Source organism: Armigeres subalbatus, chromosome 2 (genome assembly GCF_024139115.2).
Source record: "Armigeres subalbatus isolate Guangzhou_Male chromosome 2, GZ_Asu_2, whole genome shotgun sequence".
Lineage (NCBI taxonomy): Eukaryota > Metazoa > Arthropoda > Insecta > Diptera > Culicidae > Armigeres > Armigeres subalbatus.
In genome coordinates, this window is record NC_085140.1 from 55643789 (window position 1) to 55665794 (window position 22006).

A 22006-nucleotide genomic window follows, 5' to 3' on the forward strand; every position below is an offset into this window, starting at 1 on the left:
CGGTTGGTTGGATGACCTCACATGCCCAATCTATAAGAAAGGGCACAGACTAGAGTGTGCCAATTACAGAGGGAACTCGGCGTACAAAATCCTGACGAGTATCCTGTTGAACAGACTGAGACCGCTTGAGGAGTCCTGCGTCGGCGAATACCAGGCAGGTTTTCGTGAGGGCCAATCAACGACGGATCAGATGTTTAGCCTGCGAATGATCCTTGATAAATTCCGGAAGTACAACTTGCAGGCTCACCATCTGTTCATTGATTTCAAAGCAGCATACGATTCAGTGAAGAGAAATGAGCTGTGGCAGATATTGTCGCTATATATACGCTGGATGGATCGAAATCAAATATTCGAGTTTGTGACCATAGACGGATTGAAGCAGGGTGATGCACTTTCGAATAAATTGTTCAACATTGCACTCGAAGGCGCTATTTGGAGATCTGGCGTGCAGAGGAACGGTACTATCATCAAACGGGCGCATATTCTCCTAGGCTTTGCGGACGACATCGACCTCATTAGGATCGATCGCAGAGCAGTAGTGGAGGCTTTTATCCAACTGAAGAGGGAGACGGTGAGAATAGGCTTAACCATTAACTCTACCATTCATTTATTTAGTCTACATCTAAACAGATAACACTGAATCAACAATTTGACGCCACAATACACGGTTCAGGGCCGCATCTCTCCATCCTCGAATACGCCCCACCCTCGCCAAGTCGTTCTGCACCTGATCTTCCCATCTCACTCGCTGCGCTCCACGTCGTCTCGTACCTGCCGGATCGGAAGCGAACACCATCTTTGCAGGGTTGCTGTCCGGCATTCTTGCAACATGTCCTGCCCATCGTACCCTTCCGGCTTTAGCTACCTTCTGGATACTGGGTTCGCCGTAGAGTTGGGCGAGCTCATGGTTCATTCTTCACCGCCACACACCGTCTTCTTGCACACCGCCAAAGATGGTCCTAAGCACCCGTCTCTCGAATACTCCGAGTGCTTGCAAGTCCTCATCGAGCATTGTTCATGTTTCATGTCCGTAGAGGACAACCGGTCTTATTAACGTCTTGTACATGACACATTTGGTGCGGTGGCAAATCTTTTTTGACCGCAGTTTCTTCTGGAGCCCGTAGTAGGCCCGACTTCCACAGATGATGCGCCTTCGTATTTCACGACTGACATTGTTATCAGCCGTTAGCAAGGATCCGGGGTACACGAATTTCTCGACCACCTCGAAGGTATCCCCGTCTATCGTAACACTGCTTCCCAGGCGGGCCCTGTCGCAATCGGTTCCGCCCATAACCATATACTTTGTCTTCGATGCTTTCACCACCAGTTCAACTTTTGTTGCTTTACGTTTCAGGTGGGTGTACAGTTCTGCCACCTTTGCAAATGTTCGGCCAACAATGTCCATGTCATCCGCGAAACAAATAAATTGACTGGATCTGTTGAAAATCGTACCCCGGCTGTTACACCCGGCTCTCCGCATGACACCTTCTAGCGCAATGTTGAACAACAGGCACGAAAGTCCATCACCTTGTCTTGGTCCCCGGCGGGATTCGAACGAACTGAAGTGTTCGCCCGAAACCTTCACACAGTTTTGCACACCATCCACCGTTGCTTTGATCAGTCTGGTAAGCTTCCCAGGGAAGCTGTTCTCGTCCATAATTTTCCATAGCTCTACGCGGTCTATACTGTCGTATGCCGCCTTGAAATCAACGAACAGATGGTGCGTTGGAATCTGGCATTCACGGCATTTTTGAAGGATTTGCCGTACAGTAAAGATCTGGTCCGTTGTCGAGCGGCCGTCAACGAAGCCGGCTTGATAACTTCCCACGAACTCATTCACTAATGGTGACAGACGACGGAAGATGATCTGGGTTATCACTTTGTAGGCGGCATTAAGGATGGTGATCGCTCGAAAGTTCTCACACTCCAGCTTGTCGCCTTTCTTGTAGATGGGGCATATAACCCCTTCCTTCCACTCCCCCGGTAGCTTTATTGGTCTTTAGCTGTTGGATGGCATCCTTAACTTCCCTCAAGGTGAGGCTGGTTGGCTTCCATCGTCCGCTGAACTGACGTAGTCATCTCCTCCGCTGCCTTGACTTTCACTGCCTGTACTCTCAGCGCCATTCAAATGTTCCTCGTAGTGCTGCTTCCACCTTTCGATCACCAAACGTTCGTCCGTCAAGATGCTCCCATCCTTATCCCGGCACATTTCGGCTCGCGGCACGAAGCCTTTGCGGGATGCGTTGAGCTTCTGGTAGAACTTGCGTGTTTCTTGAGAACGGCACAGCTGTTCCATCTCCTCGCACTCCGCTTCTTCCAGGCGGCGTTTCTTCTCCTGAAAAAGGCGGGTCTGCTGTCTCCGCTTCCGTCTATAACGTTCCACGTTCTGCCTTGCGGCAGCGCGACCGCCCGCGCTGCGTCCTTCTCCTCCAGAATTTGTCTGCACTCTTCGTCGAACCAATCGTTCCGTCGACTTCGTCCCACATACCCGACGTTGTTCTCCGCTGCGTCGTTAATGGCTGCTTTGACTGTATTCCAGCAGTCTTCAAGAAGGGCCCCATCGAGCTCACCCTCTTCCGGCAACGCTGCCTCGAGATGCTGCGCGTATGCAGTGGCGACATCAGGTTGTTTCAGTCTTGACGGGTTATTACGTGGTATATTTGCTTACGGTAATCGCACCGGGGCTTGTTGGCCTTCACATTCCTATTGGAACTTGGCTTGCTTTTATTATTAGTGTTCTATTAGCATCTCACTAATTTATAGCTCTTCTATGCCTGCCTTTGCATGAATATGTATCGAGAACCTGTTTCTTATTTGTGACAGTTAGGCCGTTACAAATATTTAAAAACAATTATGTCTCTCACCTATCTCGGTTTTTTGGCACAATTTTTTTTTGTTGGGGCGCCAAAAAAAATGTGCTATTTTGAAAATTTTCAAAACATTCATTAACAAATCCGAAGAATTTAATAGATTTTTTCCATTTTAATATTATTTTGCATTGTACCATTCTCCTTCTTGACCTCTCGGAGACCAGTAGGGCATAATTTAAAAACAATATTTGTAACGGCCTTATTGGTGCATATAAATCCAGAGCTACTGAGATGTGGCCATAATAATCTATATTATATGTGGCAAACTACACATTCTCATCTACACAAACTCACACACACATCATCTTTGCATGAATCCAGCTTTTTTATGCTATAAATAAACAGGAGGTGAATCAACTTTGACGTATGCTGTGAACAATTCGACGCAGCATCCTGTCCCATTGTTTCCTATTGAAAATTGACCGAATCGGACAATGGGATCATAAGTTATATAGCATAGCGTCCGGTTCACTGGCGGTTTGACTACCCAAAACCGATTATTCAACGCGCCACTACTCGGCATAGTCCCCGGCGGTGGATCTAGCCTACTCTGACTAGAAGCTTCCCGGTAGCGGAAAATCCCCTGAACAAAACTTTTCTTAACATTGAGCCGTTCAGCTCCCAGCATAATTTTCTTGACTTTCTCCTGCACTTTTTCGTTGAGCCAGCTAAATCGCGGGCTACTCAGATGATTCCCGGCGGCAGATCTATCCTACTCCGACAGGGAGTTCCCCGGCGTTGGAATTTCCCTCGGAACCGACGACTCGCTTCCGTGTAAGACTTGTTGAATATCTTTTACCACTTTTAACATTTCTGGTGTTTTCCAGATCGGCGCAGGTCTGAAGCCCTTTCTTACTTCAGCGAGTGACCGGTCCGAGTGCCGAAGTCGGTCCAGATATTCCGGGTGGAGCATAGCGTCCGGTTCACTAGTGCTCCGACGACCCGAAACCAGTGCAGTGCTATAACGCGTCACGATCTACTCGGCCTAGTCCCCGACAGTGGATCTAGCCTACTCCGACTCCCCTGCGGCGGAAACTCTTCGAAACCAATCTTCTGTATTCTTGAGCCATTAAGCTGCCAGCTCGATCGCGGTTTACTCAGTTTACCCGGCGGCGGATCTATCCTACCCCAACATGAAGTTCCCCGACGGCGGAAGCTTCCCCGTAACCGACCGTGCTATTATGATCGCTTCCAGATGCCCTCTGGTCTTCACGCCATTTTCGCTGCAGCGACATCATGATCTGCGTTACCGCTCTGCCTATTTCGTTCCACGTATTCTCGTTCTTGCACATTTCTTGCACGATGTTCTCGGGGTTTATATTACTAGCGCTGCCCGCTGAGATCACACTTCGCTCTGTCCTGAATCGAGGACAGTCGAAAAACACGTGTTCCGGTGTCTCCTTCTTTTTTCTTCAGCATGTTGGCGGTTCGAGTGCCGAGGTCGGTCCGACGATTCCGTTTGGCAGAAAACTTCCGGTTCGATGGCGCCCCGACGACTCGAGACCAAACACTGCTCACTGTGCTGGATGTGCGATGTTGTCCGCCCTTATGGCAGGCATACTCCTACGTGCCTCGGCAAACCTCGGGCAGTCGAATATCACGTGCTCTGGTGTCTCCTCTACGTTGATACACGCCGGGCAGAATGGCGATGACGCATGGCCACACCGGTGCAAATATTGGCGGAAACAACCGTGTCCGGACAAGAACTGTGTAAGGTAAAAGTTCACCTCACCAGGCTGCTGCGATAACGTAAACTGCCTCTGAAGAAATAGTTCGGTACGCACTCGCGACTCGGATGGCTATTAGACGAAACACGATATTCAGCTTCCTCCGGTTACGTTTCGTCTTGAGCGCAGCACCCAGGCTGGAACTCCGTACCTTAGTATCGAGGATAATACTTTCGCAAGAAGGCGCCTACTGCTGCCTTTCGGACCGCCGACGTTCGGCATGATCCTTGCTAACGTACTAATCATTTTAGCCATGTGTGCGTATTTTTTTCTTCTTCCTAAGCAATGGAGGGGGAATCTGCTCAACAGACATCCTAGGTTGTCTAGGAAGTGCGGGGTTAGGGACAACCTCCAACACCAAACAAGGGAGGCAGGACTACACCCCCAACCCGCTAAACCGTTTCCATTGCCACCAAGCCCATCGTCCCTTCGGTACAACCAGAAAGTAATGCTTCAAAGGGGGGAGGGGGGGGGGCAGTACAAAACGCACCCTCGAGGTTAGCTGCGTGTCCTTGCAGCATCGAACATCGTGACTCGCTTTTTTAGAAGAACACCATGGTATTGTGGTGAGCTGGAAGGACTTGTTTGAGCATCACCACATGTCTGTCTGCCTAAATAGATTATTTCCATGTTTCTTTTCGAGGATGTAATAACTTTTTATTACATCTTAAGCATTGTCGCGCCAACGGCAGGCAGTTGGTCCTGCGTGCTAAGAAACATGGAAATGAGAAAGCAAAGAGAACGATTGTTATCTACTTGAGGGTAAGAAATCGTACTCTTGAGTTTGAGCAAGTCAGCAACAGCAGTCGTAGAAGAACCTTAGACGAGTTCAGTTTAATTTATATCACACCCATCGCGGACTGGCATCCTTTTAGGATACTAGTCCGGCCGCGTTTACCACAGTATCGTGCCAGCGCATTGTTGGCTTCCCAGGTGGCCTTACCACGCCCTATGTCCTCGGGAGGTGGGAAGGGTTGACTTCGCGCCTGCTTCCCTCTGCACGACTGGTATCAAGAATGATGATGCCGCGTGCAACCCGAATTGACTTCTCTGCGCGCCACCTTCTGTGTAGCTCCGAGACGATTTGGACGATAGCCGATAAAACGGCGTTCCAGCCAACTTCATCTTTACACATCCTCCGGACTAGGTTGTCCGGGGTAGTGTCCAGGTCACGCATTGTGCGGAAACGTGGGCACACGAACAACACGTGCTCCGCCGTTTCCTCTAAACATGCGCACACCGGACACTCGGGCGAGGCGACCGTTCTCCTGTTTACCGCCGAGCATTGTCCGCAGCACCTTACGCTCAAACACTCTGAAAGCTCTCCGATCAGCTTCCTTTAACGTCCATGTTTCATGGCCATATGAAGGCACCGGAAGAATCAGAGTAGTATACAGTCCGAGTTTTGTTTTCGTTTGCAGACTACGGGACTTAAGCTGGTTACGAAGTCCGTAATAAGGAGGGTTATTCCTCAGTAATTAGTGTACTCCAGTCTGTGCCCTTTCTTAAAGAGAGGGCAAATGAGGCCGTTCAGCTAGCTAGCAGGCAATTCCTTTTCTTCCCATATTTTCGACATAATATGGTGCAGAACTTCATAAAGCTGCTCACTGCCATGTTTGAGAAGTTCAGCCGGGAACCGGTCTTTCCCCACACCCTTATTATTGTTCAGCTCTTTAATAGCTTTTTAAACCTCATCTAGTGTAGGCGACTCCACAGCTTGTCATAATTGTCATACCACAGCGGATGCATACTTTCCACTTTTTTACCTCTAGGTGGCGTTGTAATCATGCAACTGCGCTCATAAGTGACATTTACAATTTTTACATTATTGCGAGGAGGCTCCCGAAAACCGAGAGTGATTTTCGGGTTTATCATTCCATTCCCGGCTTAACATGCGTACGACTGTATTATGTTTTTCAGGTAGGTGTAAACCAATTGTTTAAAAACTATGAATGACAAGTGTTGGTTATTCTGTGGGAATGTAAAAACATTACTATTCAACACATTCAATTATTCAAACCCAAAAATGGAATTCGATTGATTAGCAGAATAGTAAAGAATTCATTGAAATGTCAATGTCGTTTTTATTTTTCCTTGGATTCGATTCAGCTCCTATGAAATTATAAATCGCTATCAGGGTTTCCTCTCTGTTTTGTGGCAACGTGCTTGTCCAAACCTGGCATTTCCGATTGTGTCATACTTCTTGCTTTTCAATTTCCGCTAACACGTCAAGATAAGACCTGTACCTCATATTATTTTTTCTCGGTGACCACAATATCGCTGCAGTCGTTATCCGATAAAATTTCAGTAAGAATTCCAATTACTGAGTAGGTCGTAAATATTCCCACTTCTAGCGAAATCGTTAATGGCACACGTGTTCTACCCGAGCCATGAAGATGAGCAATAAATGTCAACCGAGTCGAACCTGCCGAGTACGCAACACACGCCTCTCACCCATCTGATAATTATAGAAAATTGTTCCAATTTAATCCCGGAGCTCAGAAGTTCACATTATAATTAAAATATAATGAATGTGACTCAAATTACGCCCATTTCAAGCTGTTCCGGGCGGGTTCTTTCCAGCTTGCACGATCAAGAAACAACACCGAGTAAACATACCGCACTGACCCACCTTCCTTTCTGTGCTATCGTCCTATCGGTTGTGCGCGGGGAAGGGGGAAAAAATTACGAAGATTTAATTAAATTCGAGCTACGCACCACCATCCGCAGCTTCCGCACGCAGCACCTGTCGAGTCATTTGGTTTGAGAGCAAACAGCATTTATGGGTACTGATCCTTCGTTGACGTTGATTCCGAGCGCGCCGAAAGGGTTCCAATTTCAATGCACAGTGCGGCGGAGGTGGGTGGTGCGAACGGAATTTCCAGTCACGTCTCTGCGCCTAGTGGAAGAGCAGTACCCACCAATTTGTATGTAATAGCAGTTGATATAGGCAAGGTAATAATTTCCAGTGAAATGGGTTCCCCAGGTTTGCCTGCCATCAACATATCTTCGAACTGCTTCCGAGCGGAATATTTTGCTTAGTTTCTTAGCATCGGTTCACAGTTATGGAAATGATGCTTAAGGAGAAAAGATGTGGGAAAACCCAGTGCAAATTGGCGGTTATGGGTTTCAGCGATCGTATTTCATTGAATTTATTACATTTTAGACTTTTTTCCCGAATGAGCGTAAATGATATTGAAATTTAAACCGAGTATTACACTCTTTATTCAAATTATCTCAATCAACTGATGTATTCGACATTGGAAACAGTAAAAAAATGTCTTTACGAATAGCGAAGTATTGCCTTAGCCGAAAGTCGAAAGCCGAAAACAACTTGACGAAAGTGCATTAAATAGTCAAGATTTGAAATTCTTTTTTTCCCTTATTTATGTATTTTTTAAAAGCTACATATAGAGATCAGAAACATCTACTTATGTATTACAGTTTATTTGACTTAGTCAGGACACTTGACCAAGCAAACATGTTTGCACTTTATGTTCAAATAACTTGAGTAAAGAGCACATGTGCTACATCTGCGAGCGGATAAAAATCACATCTGTCAATTTAAGATGACCACCCACAGTGCAACGATGAAAGTCAAAGCTCTTGTTTATCATGCAGTCTTCATCCTTCTAGAAGCTTCTATCTTCTCCGAAGAAAACTGCAACATTCCCGAATCGGAGCTGTCCAAAATCGACAACGTGCTCAGACACATGGAGATGCCCATCTATTCGGAGGACCAGTTCGCGAGTGATCATGAAGAATGCACCAACCTACTGAACGGGATCCATGTACAACTTCGCCGGTTGACCCAGCGATACAAGCTGATGAACAAGGGCTACGTCAAAGTGGAAGAGTACAAACAAATGGCGACAGACTACGAAAAGCAGCTCAAGACACTAAATGATGAACTACTGGAACTGCAACAGCATTCCACGGCGAAAGCGAGCGCCGCCATCGCGAAGCTTAAGGAGGATATCAAAGTGCTGGACGAAGAGGTCGGCACATTGCATACCAAGCTTAAGGGCATCAAAGACGATTTTGAAAAAGTCAAACGGGACTTGTGTATGACTTATCTTAATTCGAATCAGATGAGTAAAGCAAAAGCCAAGGTGAAGGAAATGGCCTCAACATATTTGATGGAAATCGTGCAGCAACAACTGAATGGAAATAATTCCAATATAATGCCGATATTGGATTTTTGTTCGTCGATTCCGGATCTGGACGATAGGGGTGAAGCATACAAAGTAATTTTCAAGTTCGCTGAAACGAACAAACGTTTGGATGGAGAAGATTCTGTATTGTTGGAGGCATTTGTGCTGAGGATGAATGCAACGTTAAAAGAAGGATCCAATATCACAGATGAAAGGAAAATAGAAATGTATGATCTACTGGCGAAGCTGGCGGAGAAATCCGCAAATGTTTTCGAAAAGTGGTCAGAGGATTTAAAGAAAACGGATAGCCGTGTCATAATCAAGAATGCACTGGATCATCTATTTGTGAGTCAGATGAAAGCTTTCGGTACGAAGGTAGGGGACACCTATGACTTCGGATGCATACGGCATTTTTTGAAGCTCCTTGTTGTGTGTAACAATTATTATAAGGTTGCTGCCTACAAAGAACTGATTGACAGGAAAATTTATCATGCATTAGGAACGATCATGTTCGACCTTCTTACGTTGGAGGTGAGTGAAATGAAGTACGACCTACATGTCCCAGAGGAAATACCCAAACTATTTGAGATTACGCTCAATTCACTCCCGAACAGTCTCACCCAACTGCGCCCATGCTTAAAAACGGTCCAAATTTTCAATCAGAAAACAAACAAATGCATAGTTGCGACGGGGAATAAATTCGAGGTTCATCAGGACAAGTTGGATGATTTTCATCGTGTGGTGATTGCGGAGCATGGTTGTACAACATTCCGTTTGGAAGCTTCCAACGACAAGGCATCGATGAGAATTGTAAATCCATCAGGAATCGCACTTGCAAACGTGAACCAAGCAATAGTGGATAACATTTGGCACAGCTATGTTGGAACTCCACAAGCGAACAAACCTGATAGGAAACCTTCCAGTAGCGACGAGTGGATATTGGAGGCAAATTATGAGAATGATACGATCAAAATTGAGTCCGAGTTCAGTAACTACAAAACGAAGAAAACGGAGGTGGATCATTTGCTTGTGATGGATATTAATTTTATGCCGCATGTCGTAGTGGGAAGGTATGGCGTTCCTGGATTGAAACGATCCACAGCTGTCGATACCATTGGATGGAATCTAAAATGCGCTTCCTAGGAACATATCAAGTAACAGATGGTAAATAATTTATAAAGATTCGTCCGAGCCAAAACTATCTTTTTAGCGAAATTCTTCAACATTAAAGCAATATAGTTTAGTTTAGTTTATTTATTTCGTCAACAAACGTAGACTAGTACATTTACAATAGCCATGTTATGTTTTCTTATTTCTTAATACGTTATTATAATGTACAAAAATAAATATAGATTGGTTAAGTGGTATATAATTTTGCAATGGAATGTTAAGATATGTAGGTTTCAGATTATTAGAAAATATTTGTTTTAAATTCTGCCGAGACATTGTTGAGTCTACGGTTCGGCAGTGTTGATTATAGATTAGACCTCTTCATGTTTTCAAAATGTATCACAAATTCAAACAGTCAGCCCAGAATCACAATTCTTATGCTAATATAAGTCTCCTGTCAAATTTTCAGCTAATTCGGATAAAATTTCGAGGTGGCTCAAGTCGATTTAGTGGTTTTGGGCTATTTTTAATTTTGGAAAAAATCTAACAAGAGACATGAACGTCGAAAACTATCGCAACAACATCTATACGGAAGCTTTTGATGTGTTTTACAAGTCTTGTTAACATTGCGATTCGTTCCGTTCGCGTTTTGTCCATGTTAAAGTGATTTTTAATCTTTTAAGTGCATAAAAATACTGTTTCGCTCAAAAGTCGTTGTACTACAAAATTCTTCAGTTTATGATAAATGATTGTTAATTTATTATATAATTATTCCTCTTTTTTTCCTGAAATTTTGAGTTATATAATTGCCTATGTGCGATTTACCGTTAAATTCTTAAAAATCAAAAGCTGAACATTTGTCATAAATTTGCACGTTAGGATTTCTTCAAGCAAGTTGTTCGAACAAAACATAAATTAAATCATATGATATTTGATGCTTACAACAAACGACTTCCAAATTTTGTTAATTTCATCGTATGTCTGCATGCTTTTAACATTGAGTGCATCGTAGTAACAAGTGAAATCGAAGCTTCTTTGGTTAAACAACTTGTTTGAAGAAATCTCAGCGTGCAAAATTATGACAAATGTTCAGCTTCTGATTTTTAAGAATTTAACGGTAAATCGCACATAATGAATTATATTATTCAATTTTCAGGGAAGAAAGAAAAATAATAATATGATAAATTAATAATCATTTGTAATAAACTCAAGAATTTTGTAGAACAACGACTTTTGGGGGAGACAGTTTTTTTTATGCACTTAAAAGCTTGAATCACTTTAACATGTACAAAACGTGAAAAGAACGAATCGCAATGTTCACAAGACTTGTAGAGCACACCAAAAGCTTCCGTATAGAGGTTGTTTCGATAGTTTTCGACGTTTATATCTCTTGTTAGATTTTTTCCAAAATTGAAAATAGTCCAAAAACACTGAATCCATTTGAGCCACCTCGAAATTTTATCCGAATTAGCTGAAAATTTGACAGGAGACTTATTTAAGACTTATTTTTTTGTGATTCTGGGCTGACCGGTTGAATTTTTGATACATTTTGAAAACATGAAGAGGTCTATTATAGATGGCATAACATCTGACTGAGCAGTCCAAATTTGGCATTGTTTATGCGACAGTTATTTGTTGAAAATATTTGTCGATGGCACAGTTGTCGAGATGGTATGTAGAAATTTTATTTCGTTAAAATATTTGTTGAATGAATAGGCTGCGAAATTATTTCATTAGCAAAAGAAACCATTGCCATTTGACGACGTTCTTTCAAAGCTTGAATGTTTATAAGCTTGCAGCGGGCCTCATATGATGGAAGTGGGGATGTTGTCCAACCTAATTTACGAAGAGCAAATAATATTTTTTTTCCAATTTCGTTTATTTGGTAGGCTCTGGCGTGTATAACGATTTACGGAGCCATTGTTCTTTATGATATATACAATCAATATCATTTTATTATACGGTTAGTAAGAAGGAGGGTAGAAGCTAGCGTACTCGTGGTGACTCGAGGTTAGTTTACAATGTTTAAGGATGGACGGGGCTTAGGATTTGGGATCAGAATTTCAGCTTCTCATCCGGGCATTTGGCGTCAGTGACGATGTGGCGTGTCGTCGTGCTCGAGGAATGGTTCGACCGGGAGCATCTTCCGGATGGCAAGAGCTATGGAGCTCTACGAAACAAAAAGGCAGAGACAGACCAAAAAAAACGTTAAAGAAAGAAAAAAAAAACAAAATGTTAGATTTTGATGTCAGAAGCACAAAGAAAACTATAAATGGCCTGCATATAGACAACATCACGATCTCCCAAAACACCTCGAACTTCCCTGAAGGGTTGTTTACCTCGGGCCACAAGGGTATCCAATAATTGCTCTCTGGAGGCGTCATTTTCCGAGCAGGACCAAGCTACGCGATCGATGTCATCATAATCGGCTCCGCACCTACATAAGTTGCTATCGACAAGGTTCATTCTGTACAGATGTGCGTTTAGTGAACAGTGATTAGACATAAGCCTCGACATCACGCGAATGTAGCCTCGACTTAAGTCCTCACCTCTGAACCACGCTCGCCTAGAAACTTTTGGAACTATGGAAAATAGCCACCGTCCAAGTTCGTTGTGTGTCCAATTTCTTTGCCAACTTTGAAGAGTACTCTGACGGACTAATGGGAAAAACTCGTTGCTCGAGTATTGTCTATCATAAACTTCACCTTCCTGTGCGCCCACCTTTGCTAGCGAGTCTGCCTTCTCATTGCCGTAGATTGAGCAGTGCGATGGGACCCAAACAAAGGTAATCTTGAATGATCTTTCGACCAAAACAAGTATCTGCTCTCTTATGTTTGTAAGAAAGTAAGATGCGTGCTTAACAAGTTTCATCGACCGGAGTGCCTCGATAGAACTAAGACTATCCGAGAAGATGAAATAATGGTCTACGGGCTGATTGGAAATTATCCCCAAAGCGAAGTAAATTGCTGCCAGCTCAGCAACATAAACCGAACACGGTTCCTGAAGTTTTCGGAAGGTGGTTGAAATTACATTGAAAACACCGAAGCCAGTGGATCCGTTTATTCGAGAACCATCAGTGAAATATCTGTTGATGCAATTGACATGTTCATATTTTTCTGAAAAAAGGGAGGGAATAGATATTTGTCGAAGATGATCTGGTATTCCTTGAATAGCGTATTTCATAGACAGATCGTATTCAATTGAGGAACTGTCGTTGGTGAAGTGAACTCGAGGTGGATTATAACAATACGCAAACAACGATACTGAATTCGTTCCAATTTGATCAGGTGGCAATCAACTGCTGAGAGGAAGCGGAAAGAGCCATACTCTAAAACAGAGAGAATAGTCATTCTATAGAGTTTGATGAGGTCTTCCGGGTGAGCACCCCACCATGTTCCGGAGATAGAACGTAGAAAATTGATCCTTTTCCGGCATTTTTGTATCAAATACTCAAAATGGAGTTTCCAAGTACATTTAGAATCAAACACGACCCCAAGGTATTTAGAAGATAAAGATTGGTTGATGTCATCATTCAACAGTTTTAGTTTCAGTTGAGCTGGGTACCGCTTCCTAGTAAACACAACCAACTGAGTTTTTTGCGGTGAAAACTCGATCCCTAAATGTCTGGCCCAAACAGTCAGATTATCTAAGGTACTTTGCAATGGTCCTTGCAAGACAGCTGCACATGGACCTCTTAGAGAGACCACGGCATCATCTGCAAGTTGTCTGAGCGTGCATTGTCCTTCCAAACAATTGTAAATATCTTTAACATAGAAATTATAAAGCAAGGGACTTAAACATGATCCTTGGGGAAGGCCCATGTAGCTATTTCTGAAAGTTGTCAGAGTGCCGAGTGTGAAGTTCATTTGTTTTTCTGACAACAAATTGTACAAGAAATTATTCAAAATAACGGGTAATCCACTACTGTGCAGATTGCCTGACAGTACTTCTATGGAAACTGAATCAAAAGCGCCCTTAATGTCCAAGAATACTGAAGCCAATTGCTCCTTGTGCGCAAAGGCCAGCTGTATATCTGAAGAGAGCAACGCTAGACAATCGTTTGTTCCTTTACCTTTTCGAAATCCAAACTGAGTATTTGAAAGCAATGCATTTTCTTCGACCCAATGGTCGACTCTTGAAAAGTTCATTTTTTCCAATAACTTTCTCATGCATGATAGCATGGCAATCGGTCGGTATGAATTGTGATTAGACGGTGGTTTCCCAGGCTTTTGAATAGCTATTACTTTGACCTGTCGCCATTCAGGTGGCACAATGTTGTACTCCATGAAACAGTTGTACAGGTCCAGTAATCGTCTTTTTGCGATATCTGGGAGGTTTTTAAGAAGATTGAATATGATGTTATCGCATCCCGGAGCAGAGTTATTCGATGAAAGAAGAGACATAGAAAGTTCCAGCATTGTGAATGGTCCACCCAAAGAACCGGGTTCAGTGACTGATTCTCGAAATAGCGGTTCTGCTGGTACAGAATCTGGGCAGACCTTTTTTGCGAAGTTGAATATCCATCGATTGGAGTATTCTTCACTCTCATTGGTGGAAATGCGGTTCCGCATGTTGCGATCCGTTTTCCAAAGTGTTGTCATTGAGGTTTCTCGTGATAGTCCCTCGACAAAACGTCGCCAGTAGCTACGTTTTTTGCCTTGAGAAGATTTTTGAGTCTTCTTTCGAGCCTCAAATACTCTTCAAATAGCTCTGACCTTCCGTGTTTACGAAAGGCCTTGAAGGCATCAGATTTCTCAGAATACAACTTAGTACATTCATCATCCCATCCAGGAGTGGCTGGTCTTCTGATGACAGATGTACTTGGAACGCGTCGTTTCAGAGCTTCTAGTGCGCTTTTTTGAATCAACTCAATAAGGAATCGATATTCATCCAAAGGTGGAAGAGTATCAGTTGATTCAATACCAATTTTTACCGCCGATGCAAACTTTGGCCAGTCAATGTTTTTCGTGAGGTCGAAAGGAACATTAACTGGCTCAGATTGTTGATAGCTACTTTTAATTGTGGTAACTATCGGCATATGATCACTACCATGGGGATCTTGAATTACCTTCCACGTGCAATCTAATGATAGTGAATTTGAACATAAAGACAGATCAATACGGCTTTGTTGACCATTTGGTCCTATTCGAGTTACTTCACCAGTGTTCAAAATATTCAAATTGAAATCGTCACACAAATCATAGAAAATAGGCGCTCTATAATCGTCATACGTTTCGCCCCATCCAATACCATGTGCGTTCATATCACCCAATATCAATACTGGAGATGATAGAAGGGAGGCTGCGCTCCAAAAATGTCGACGATTAATAGAGGCATTTGGAGGAATGTACACTGAAGCTATGCAAAGATCTTTATTCTTCACATTTACTTGGCATGCGACGATTTCTAAACCGGGAACAGTCGAAATGGGAATTCTGTAGAAGGAGTAGCATTTTTTGATCCCCAAAAGAACGCCACCATAATGATCATCCCGATCTTGGCGAATAATGTTAAAATCGTGGAAGTTGATTTCATCTTGAGAAGAAAGCCATGTTTCACAGAGTGCAAATATATCGCAATCGGAATTGCGAATTAAAAACTTGAACACGGCTTATTTATTTTTCAGACTATGACAGCTCCACTGCAGCACAGTGATTGTATCTTGGGTATTGGCCGTATTATCCATCGAAAGATACAATTCCTGCAAGAAGGGGCCATGAAACAGTCAATTGCTTCAGATAGCTTTCCACTGTTGGTATAAAAAGGTCAATGATAGGCCTCAATGAATTCGGAATATTGAATAAATTCAAAAAACGGTCCAAAAGGTCCTTAAAGGAGATCAATCCTCGCTTGGACGGAATACTTTTACTAGAAGTGCGAATTACGTTTTTCTTTCGTTGATTCTTCCTAGCCGGATGTTTCTTCGAAACATCGGATTTTAACAATGGCAGGAATGCCTTACTGCAACTAGGATCAAAAGAAGCAGTAGGGACAGGTTGCTTCGGGATTTTAAATAAACCCCCATTACCTTCAGATTTTGCCAAGCTTTTATGGATGATTTTTGTTCTCTTGCGGCGCGATCCCGGGGAAGACGGTTGCTTTCTCTTTTCGGGCACGTGTACCTCCGCAGGATCATCCATATCGGCTGCGTCAGAGTCCAATTCATCAATGGATATGGAATCATAATAATCACTTACACGAACGGTGGCTGAAATAGCAGTCGATGCAGTGACTGTGGCGGATGTGTCTTGCGACTTAACCATTTCCGCATACGACTGCTTGCAGCGCTGTACCAACGAGCGCTTTTTGTACACCGGGCATTCCTGCAAACCATGGGGAGGATTCAAACCACAATAAGCACATTTTGTTGCCTGTTGCTGGCAGGACTCCTCCCGATGCCATTCAGAACATTTGCCACAACGTAGTTGTGGCAGTGTGACCAAGTTGTTTGCAATTGGTACAATTAAATACCCTTGGCACAAAAAGACGCACCGGAAATAGCATGTTTTCAATATCAAAATATTTTGGGAGCATCGAACCGGCGAACGTCACCCGAAGCGAACCTGACTTGGAATATACCTTCTTTCCATCTACCGTGGCTGCTGAATGCATTTCCTTGCAGTCCAGAATATCCACGGTAGACTCCATTGCATTCTTTAGGCAGCGGATAATTTTCCCGCAAGTACATCCTTGCAAGTCAGGCTCGCTGCGTTGATCACACCTTCAATTTCGACCTCCCGCGAGGGGACATAAACCATATATTCAACATTGTACGCCCTGTCGCCAGCAATTTCATTCGCCACCTGGTATGTAGGTGCGGTGATGCGTAGTTTATTCCTGTTGATCTGATTGAAATCAAGCTTAGGAAAACGACGCGTCAAATCTCGTTTAATGCCGAGAAAATCTAGGTTTTTTACTTTCTGCCGAAAGTAAACAACCCAAGGCCCAGGCGAAGCCGCATGGTACAATCGAGTGCGCCCTCCATCTTTAGCAGGCACATTGCCTTCTCCAGTCTCCGCCTCCATTCTCACCCTGCAAGGTGGAAGGATAATTTTGCTTATAGTAACTTAAAACTAATAGCAAATTAGAAAAAAAAACTTAAAAAAACTAATTTGATTAATTCTAAGCAGTTCCACTCTGTATTAAACAGAAGGGAGAACAATAAAAAGTTTTGCCACTTATCTGCCCCTGCTGCTGTAGGTAGCAGCAGTAACAATAGCCTGCTTCACTGGCGTCGTCAGAAGCAGCTACTTCACTCGCCGACAGTGATCGCCTTGGATCCGTAGGTAGGAGCGCACCACACAATAGCCTTTTCACTACCGAACACAACCCAAGCAGCACAAATTGTTTTACTTCTGAACATTTCACTTTGTTGCAACTATTCGGAAAGAAACATTCTTGGCGAATGTGCCATCAAATATAACTCTCTTGCAATCTAAAAAGCGCAAGAGGTGGAGCCTACGGAAACATCCTTCGATTGCAGTAAAATTGCAATAATGTTGCAAAATACTACAGTGGAAAAAAAATAATTATGGATTTATGGATCTTGTGATTGATAGTCCTTCACTCTACCACAACACCATTCAGCACTTCGAAGGGATTGCATGTTGACTCACAATAAAAAACATACGATTATGAGTAGAAAGTTTTCCTGTTACTTGATTGCACCATCACCGGAAAAAATGTGAGTTGTCAAAACGTTGAACGATGCTAAATTAAACATGAAGACACATTCAACTTATCTGCAACTTAATTTAAACAAACAATTAAATTTTTAAAGACGCATTGAAGTTACATGGTGAAAAATATGCAACTTAATGATTTTGTTTCGTGACTGCAACATGAAGTGCAGTATTCTTGGTTTGTTTGTTTCCAAATGTCAAACACGTAATGCATTGCAATTTTAATGAAACATTGATCACAATTCGAACGTTTTTGTCATCTTGATGCAACTTTTTCGTGCTTTGTTGTTTTTACAATGCCTTTAATGAAACTGAATAGAAACAAGGTGCTTTTAGGAAGATGTTGCGTGTGCTACCTGGGAATCCGCGATGAGACACAGCACACACGTCTGGCTCGTTCAAACTATCGGCACGGAATGAGCAAATAATATTAATTGTTATTGTACTGAATCTAATCTTTCTTCGTGTGTTATTGAAATTGGAGACCATACAATGCTGTGAAATTCCCGTATCGATCTTACATAAGCAATATACAATGTTTCAATTTTGCATGGGTCAAAAAAGTGATAGCATAAACGTTTTATAACCCATCATATTATTTGCTTTATGAATAATAGTGTAGTAGTGGTCAATGAACGTCAGTTGAGAGTCTAAGATAATGCCTGACTCCCTAACTCTATCGCATTTTTCTACAACCTGGTTTCCTTATGCAATTGATACATTTAAACATGTTTTTTTTCTGCTAAATTATATTGATATTTGGTTATATTTTTGTAACAGTAGCCTTTTATTGCACCATTCGAAGAATGTGCTTATTTCGTTCTGAAATATGTTAAGATCATCTTTATTTCCTATTTTCAAAAATAGCTCGGACCGGTCATCCTGGAACAGGTTCTCGTGGGGCCTAAAGTGGTCACAAACGAATTTAGAATAAGCCCTTGAAATATGGGTATCAAAATTCATGAAATTATTTCGGAAACATGATCCTATGTGTAATTATTCGACGGTTTGACAACGGACCGGTCATTCTTAAACAGGTTTCCGTGGGGCCCAATGGGGCCCCTCATTTAGAAGAAACTCTGGCTATCCTCTTCTTCTCCAATGGTTTTACATGACAATTGAAATATAACCGGAGATCGGCCGGCTGAAAAACAACAAAGCCCCTGGAGTTGACCAACTACCAGGAGAGCTGTTTAAACACGGTGGTGAAGCACTGGCTAGAGCGCTGCACTGGGTGATTACCAAGGTTTGGGAGGATGAGGTTCTGCCGCAGGAGTGGATGGAAGGTGTCGTATGTCCCATCTACAAAAGGGCGATAAGCTGGATTGTAGCAACTACCGCGCAATCACATTGCTGAACGCCGCCTACAAGGTACTCTCCCAAATGTTATGCCGTCGACTAACACCAATTGCAAGAGAGTTCGTGGGGCAGTACCAGGCGGGATTTATGGGTGAACGCTCTACCACAGACCAGGTGTTCGCCATACGTCAGGTATTGCAGAAATGCCGCGAATACAACGTGCCCACACATCATCTATTTATCGACTTCAAAGCCGCATATGATACAATCGATCGGGACCAGCTATGGCAGCTAATGCACGAACACGGATTTCCGGATAAACTGATACGGTTGATCAAGGCGACGATGGATCGGGTGATGTGCGTAGTTCGAGTTTCAGGGGCATTCTCGAGTCCCTTCGAAACCCGTAGAGGGTTACGGCAAGGTGATGGTCTTTCGTGTCTGCTATTCAACATCGCTTTGGAGGGAGTAATACGAAGGGCAGGGATTGACACGAGTGGTACGATCTTCACGAAGTCCGTCCAGTTATTTGGCTTCGCCGACGACATTGATATCATGGCACGTAACTTTGAGAGGATGGAGGAAGCCTACATCAGACTGAAAAGCGAAGCTAAACGGATTGGACTAGTCATCAACACGTCGAAGACGAAGTACATGATAGGAAGAGGCTCAAGAGAGGTCAATGTGAGCCACCCACCACGAGTTTCTATCGGTGGTGACGAAATCGAGGTGGTTGAAGAATTCGTGTACTTGGGCTCACTGGTGACCGCCGATAACGATACCAGCAGAGAAATTCGGAGACGCATAGTGGCTGGAAATCGTACGTACTTTGGACTCCGCAAGACGCTCCGATCGAATAGAGTTCGCCGCCGTACCAAACTGACTATCTACAAAACGCTTATAAGACCGGTAGTTCTCTACGGACACGAGACCTGGACGACGCTCGTGGAGGACCAACGCGCACTGGGAGTTTTCGAAAGGAAAGTGTTGCGTACCATCTATGGTGGGGTGCAGATGGCGGACGGTACGTGGAGGAGGCGAATGAACCACGAGTTGCATCAGCTGTTGGGAGAACCATCCATCGTTCACACCGCAAAAATCGGAAGACTGCGGTGGGCCGGGCACGTAGCCAGAATGTCGGACAGTAATCCGGTGAAAATGGTTCTCGACAACGATCCGACGGGAACAAGAAGGCGAGGTGCACAGCGGGCAAGGTGGATCGATCAGGTGGAGGACGACTTGCGGACCCTCCGCAGACTGCGTGGTTGGCGAAGTGCAGCCTTGAACCGAGCTGAATGGAGAAGTCTTTTATGTGCAGCACAGGCCACTCCGGCCTTAGTCTGATGATAAATAAATAAATGGAATATAACCTGCTTTTCAATAATTCTATTAGTATATACATTAGAGTGATTCAAATTTTGACTTTTTTGCTCCCCTATGCTTAAACGATGACATTTGCTATTTTAATAGTCGTCCTAAATTTTAAGCTAATTTGGGTGTAATTTGATTGAGCACAAGCAATTTGAAGCTTGAATGAAAATGAAAACAGCAACTTTTGTAAGAAACCGTTCCCCATCATTGCCCATTAAGCTCTAAATGTATGAATACGTTAGCAACATAGGAAATTTAACAAGGAAAAATATCGTCGTTGTTGCTAAACGATTTGATGCTGGCAACAAAATTTATTAGGGAAATACTGAATTGTGGGAAATTCAATTTAACACGTAAAAGAATAACATCAATATCAATAATGAGCATTTTTGTTTTCTTTATAATTTCGATATTTTGATCATAACATGCAGGAAATACGTTTTCTTCATTCTACGGCTATGGGAGATAGTTGACGTTTATTTATTTACTCCTAAAATTCTTTTTCATCAATGCATACTAGATGAGTTCCAATGTTTTCTACCTCTGAATATCAAATTGAACAGAACTCACGCCGGCATTATAAAACGCTAAATACTGGATAGTACCTTTATTATGTAATTTAGCGTAATGGAACCTTCGAGACATTTTATCAGTAAGTCGACGCTCTTCTTTGAAGGTATTTATCCTTATGATCAATTCCCCCAAAAGTGAGATGATTTTTTTTCCAATTTACAACATGAAAGGTATATGTCTTCGCGGGAGTTCTGTGAAACTTTGTCGAAGACACCAAGTTCGTAATTTCATTACTTTTGGAGATTTATTGCATTTTATGGTTTTTGATGAAACATCTCATATCAGCTCACAACTCTACAGTTCAGGTATTAATTTAAAGTTCATTACTTGTAGGGTAAGACGGTATAATATGCCCCCCCTAAGGCAACTTCTTGATATCTTTTTACTTTTCAACGCAATTTATGTAAACTTTGTGTTATTTGGTAGTCCAGGAAGTCGCAAATGTATTGCCCGTGAGTAGTCATATAAAAATATTACAGATTACACGCAATAAAGCTTTTCTGAAAAGAGGTGAAAAAATGGATTTTAAAAAGTGCCTGGGCAATACGCCCCACCTTAGCCAAAGACGTTTCAAAGCCCTTCATTAGTATTTTATCAATCCCATAATGAAAAGGTTACAAATCCTTATGCGCGTGACATTAAAAAAGCAACATAAGTCCATTTAATCAGGTTTGAAATACATTTCAATAGTTTCCATATAATTTGGAAGCAACTGCTGCAAGCTCGCCGCGCTTGTGTCCAGTTGGTAAGGGCATATCGTCCTGCCTACACTGGGGCGTATTGACCAGAGAAACATATTTTCGAAAAACGTTACATTTTTGAAGATGGAAGCAATTTTATATTACATCAACCACTGATAGAAGTTAATTGGTTGCCCAACTGAGTGCTCCAGTGCAAGTTTTGCGGACAGTATGCTAGAGTTGCTCCAGTATGTTGAGCAAACAAACATTGAAAGTTACATCAAAACTGTAACTTTTTGTATTTTTCTATTATTTTTATTACGTAATACAAAAATACTCCCATATTCACATAGAATGATGGTTTTACAAATATTTATAGGTACCAACTGATTTTGACCCTTGGTTAGTTATAGTTTTCTAGAAATCCAAGTGGGGCGTTTTGGCCAGGTGGGGCGCATTATACCGTCTTACCCTACTTTGTTATGCGTATGAGATTGACTGCCACAACTTTCCCGGTGTCAAGTAGCAGTTAAATCAAAT

At 42.8% G+C, this 22006-nt stretch overlaps 1 protein-coding gene across 1 annotated transcript; it reads left to right on the top strand.

Moving 5' to 3' along the window:
* The first annotated feature begins 8174 nt into the window (after positions 1-8174).
* LOC134214405 (uncharacterized) lies at positions 8175-10020 on the top strand. The gene has a single exon (XM_062693784.1). It carries the CDS (start codon positions 8188-8190, stop codon positions 9892-9894), a length of 1707 nt encoding a protein of 568 aa, XP_062549768.1. The 5' UTR covers positions 8175-8187; the 3' UTR covers positions 9895-10020.
* The last annotated feature ends 11986 nt before the right edge of the window (positions 10021-22006 follow it).

What these genes read in the sequence shown, in the direction of transcription:
- LOC134214405 (XM_062693784.1), top strand. Translation starts at nt 8,188, where the DNA reads ATGAAAGTCAAAGCTCTTGTTTATCATGCAGTCTTCATCCTTCTAGAA.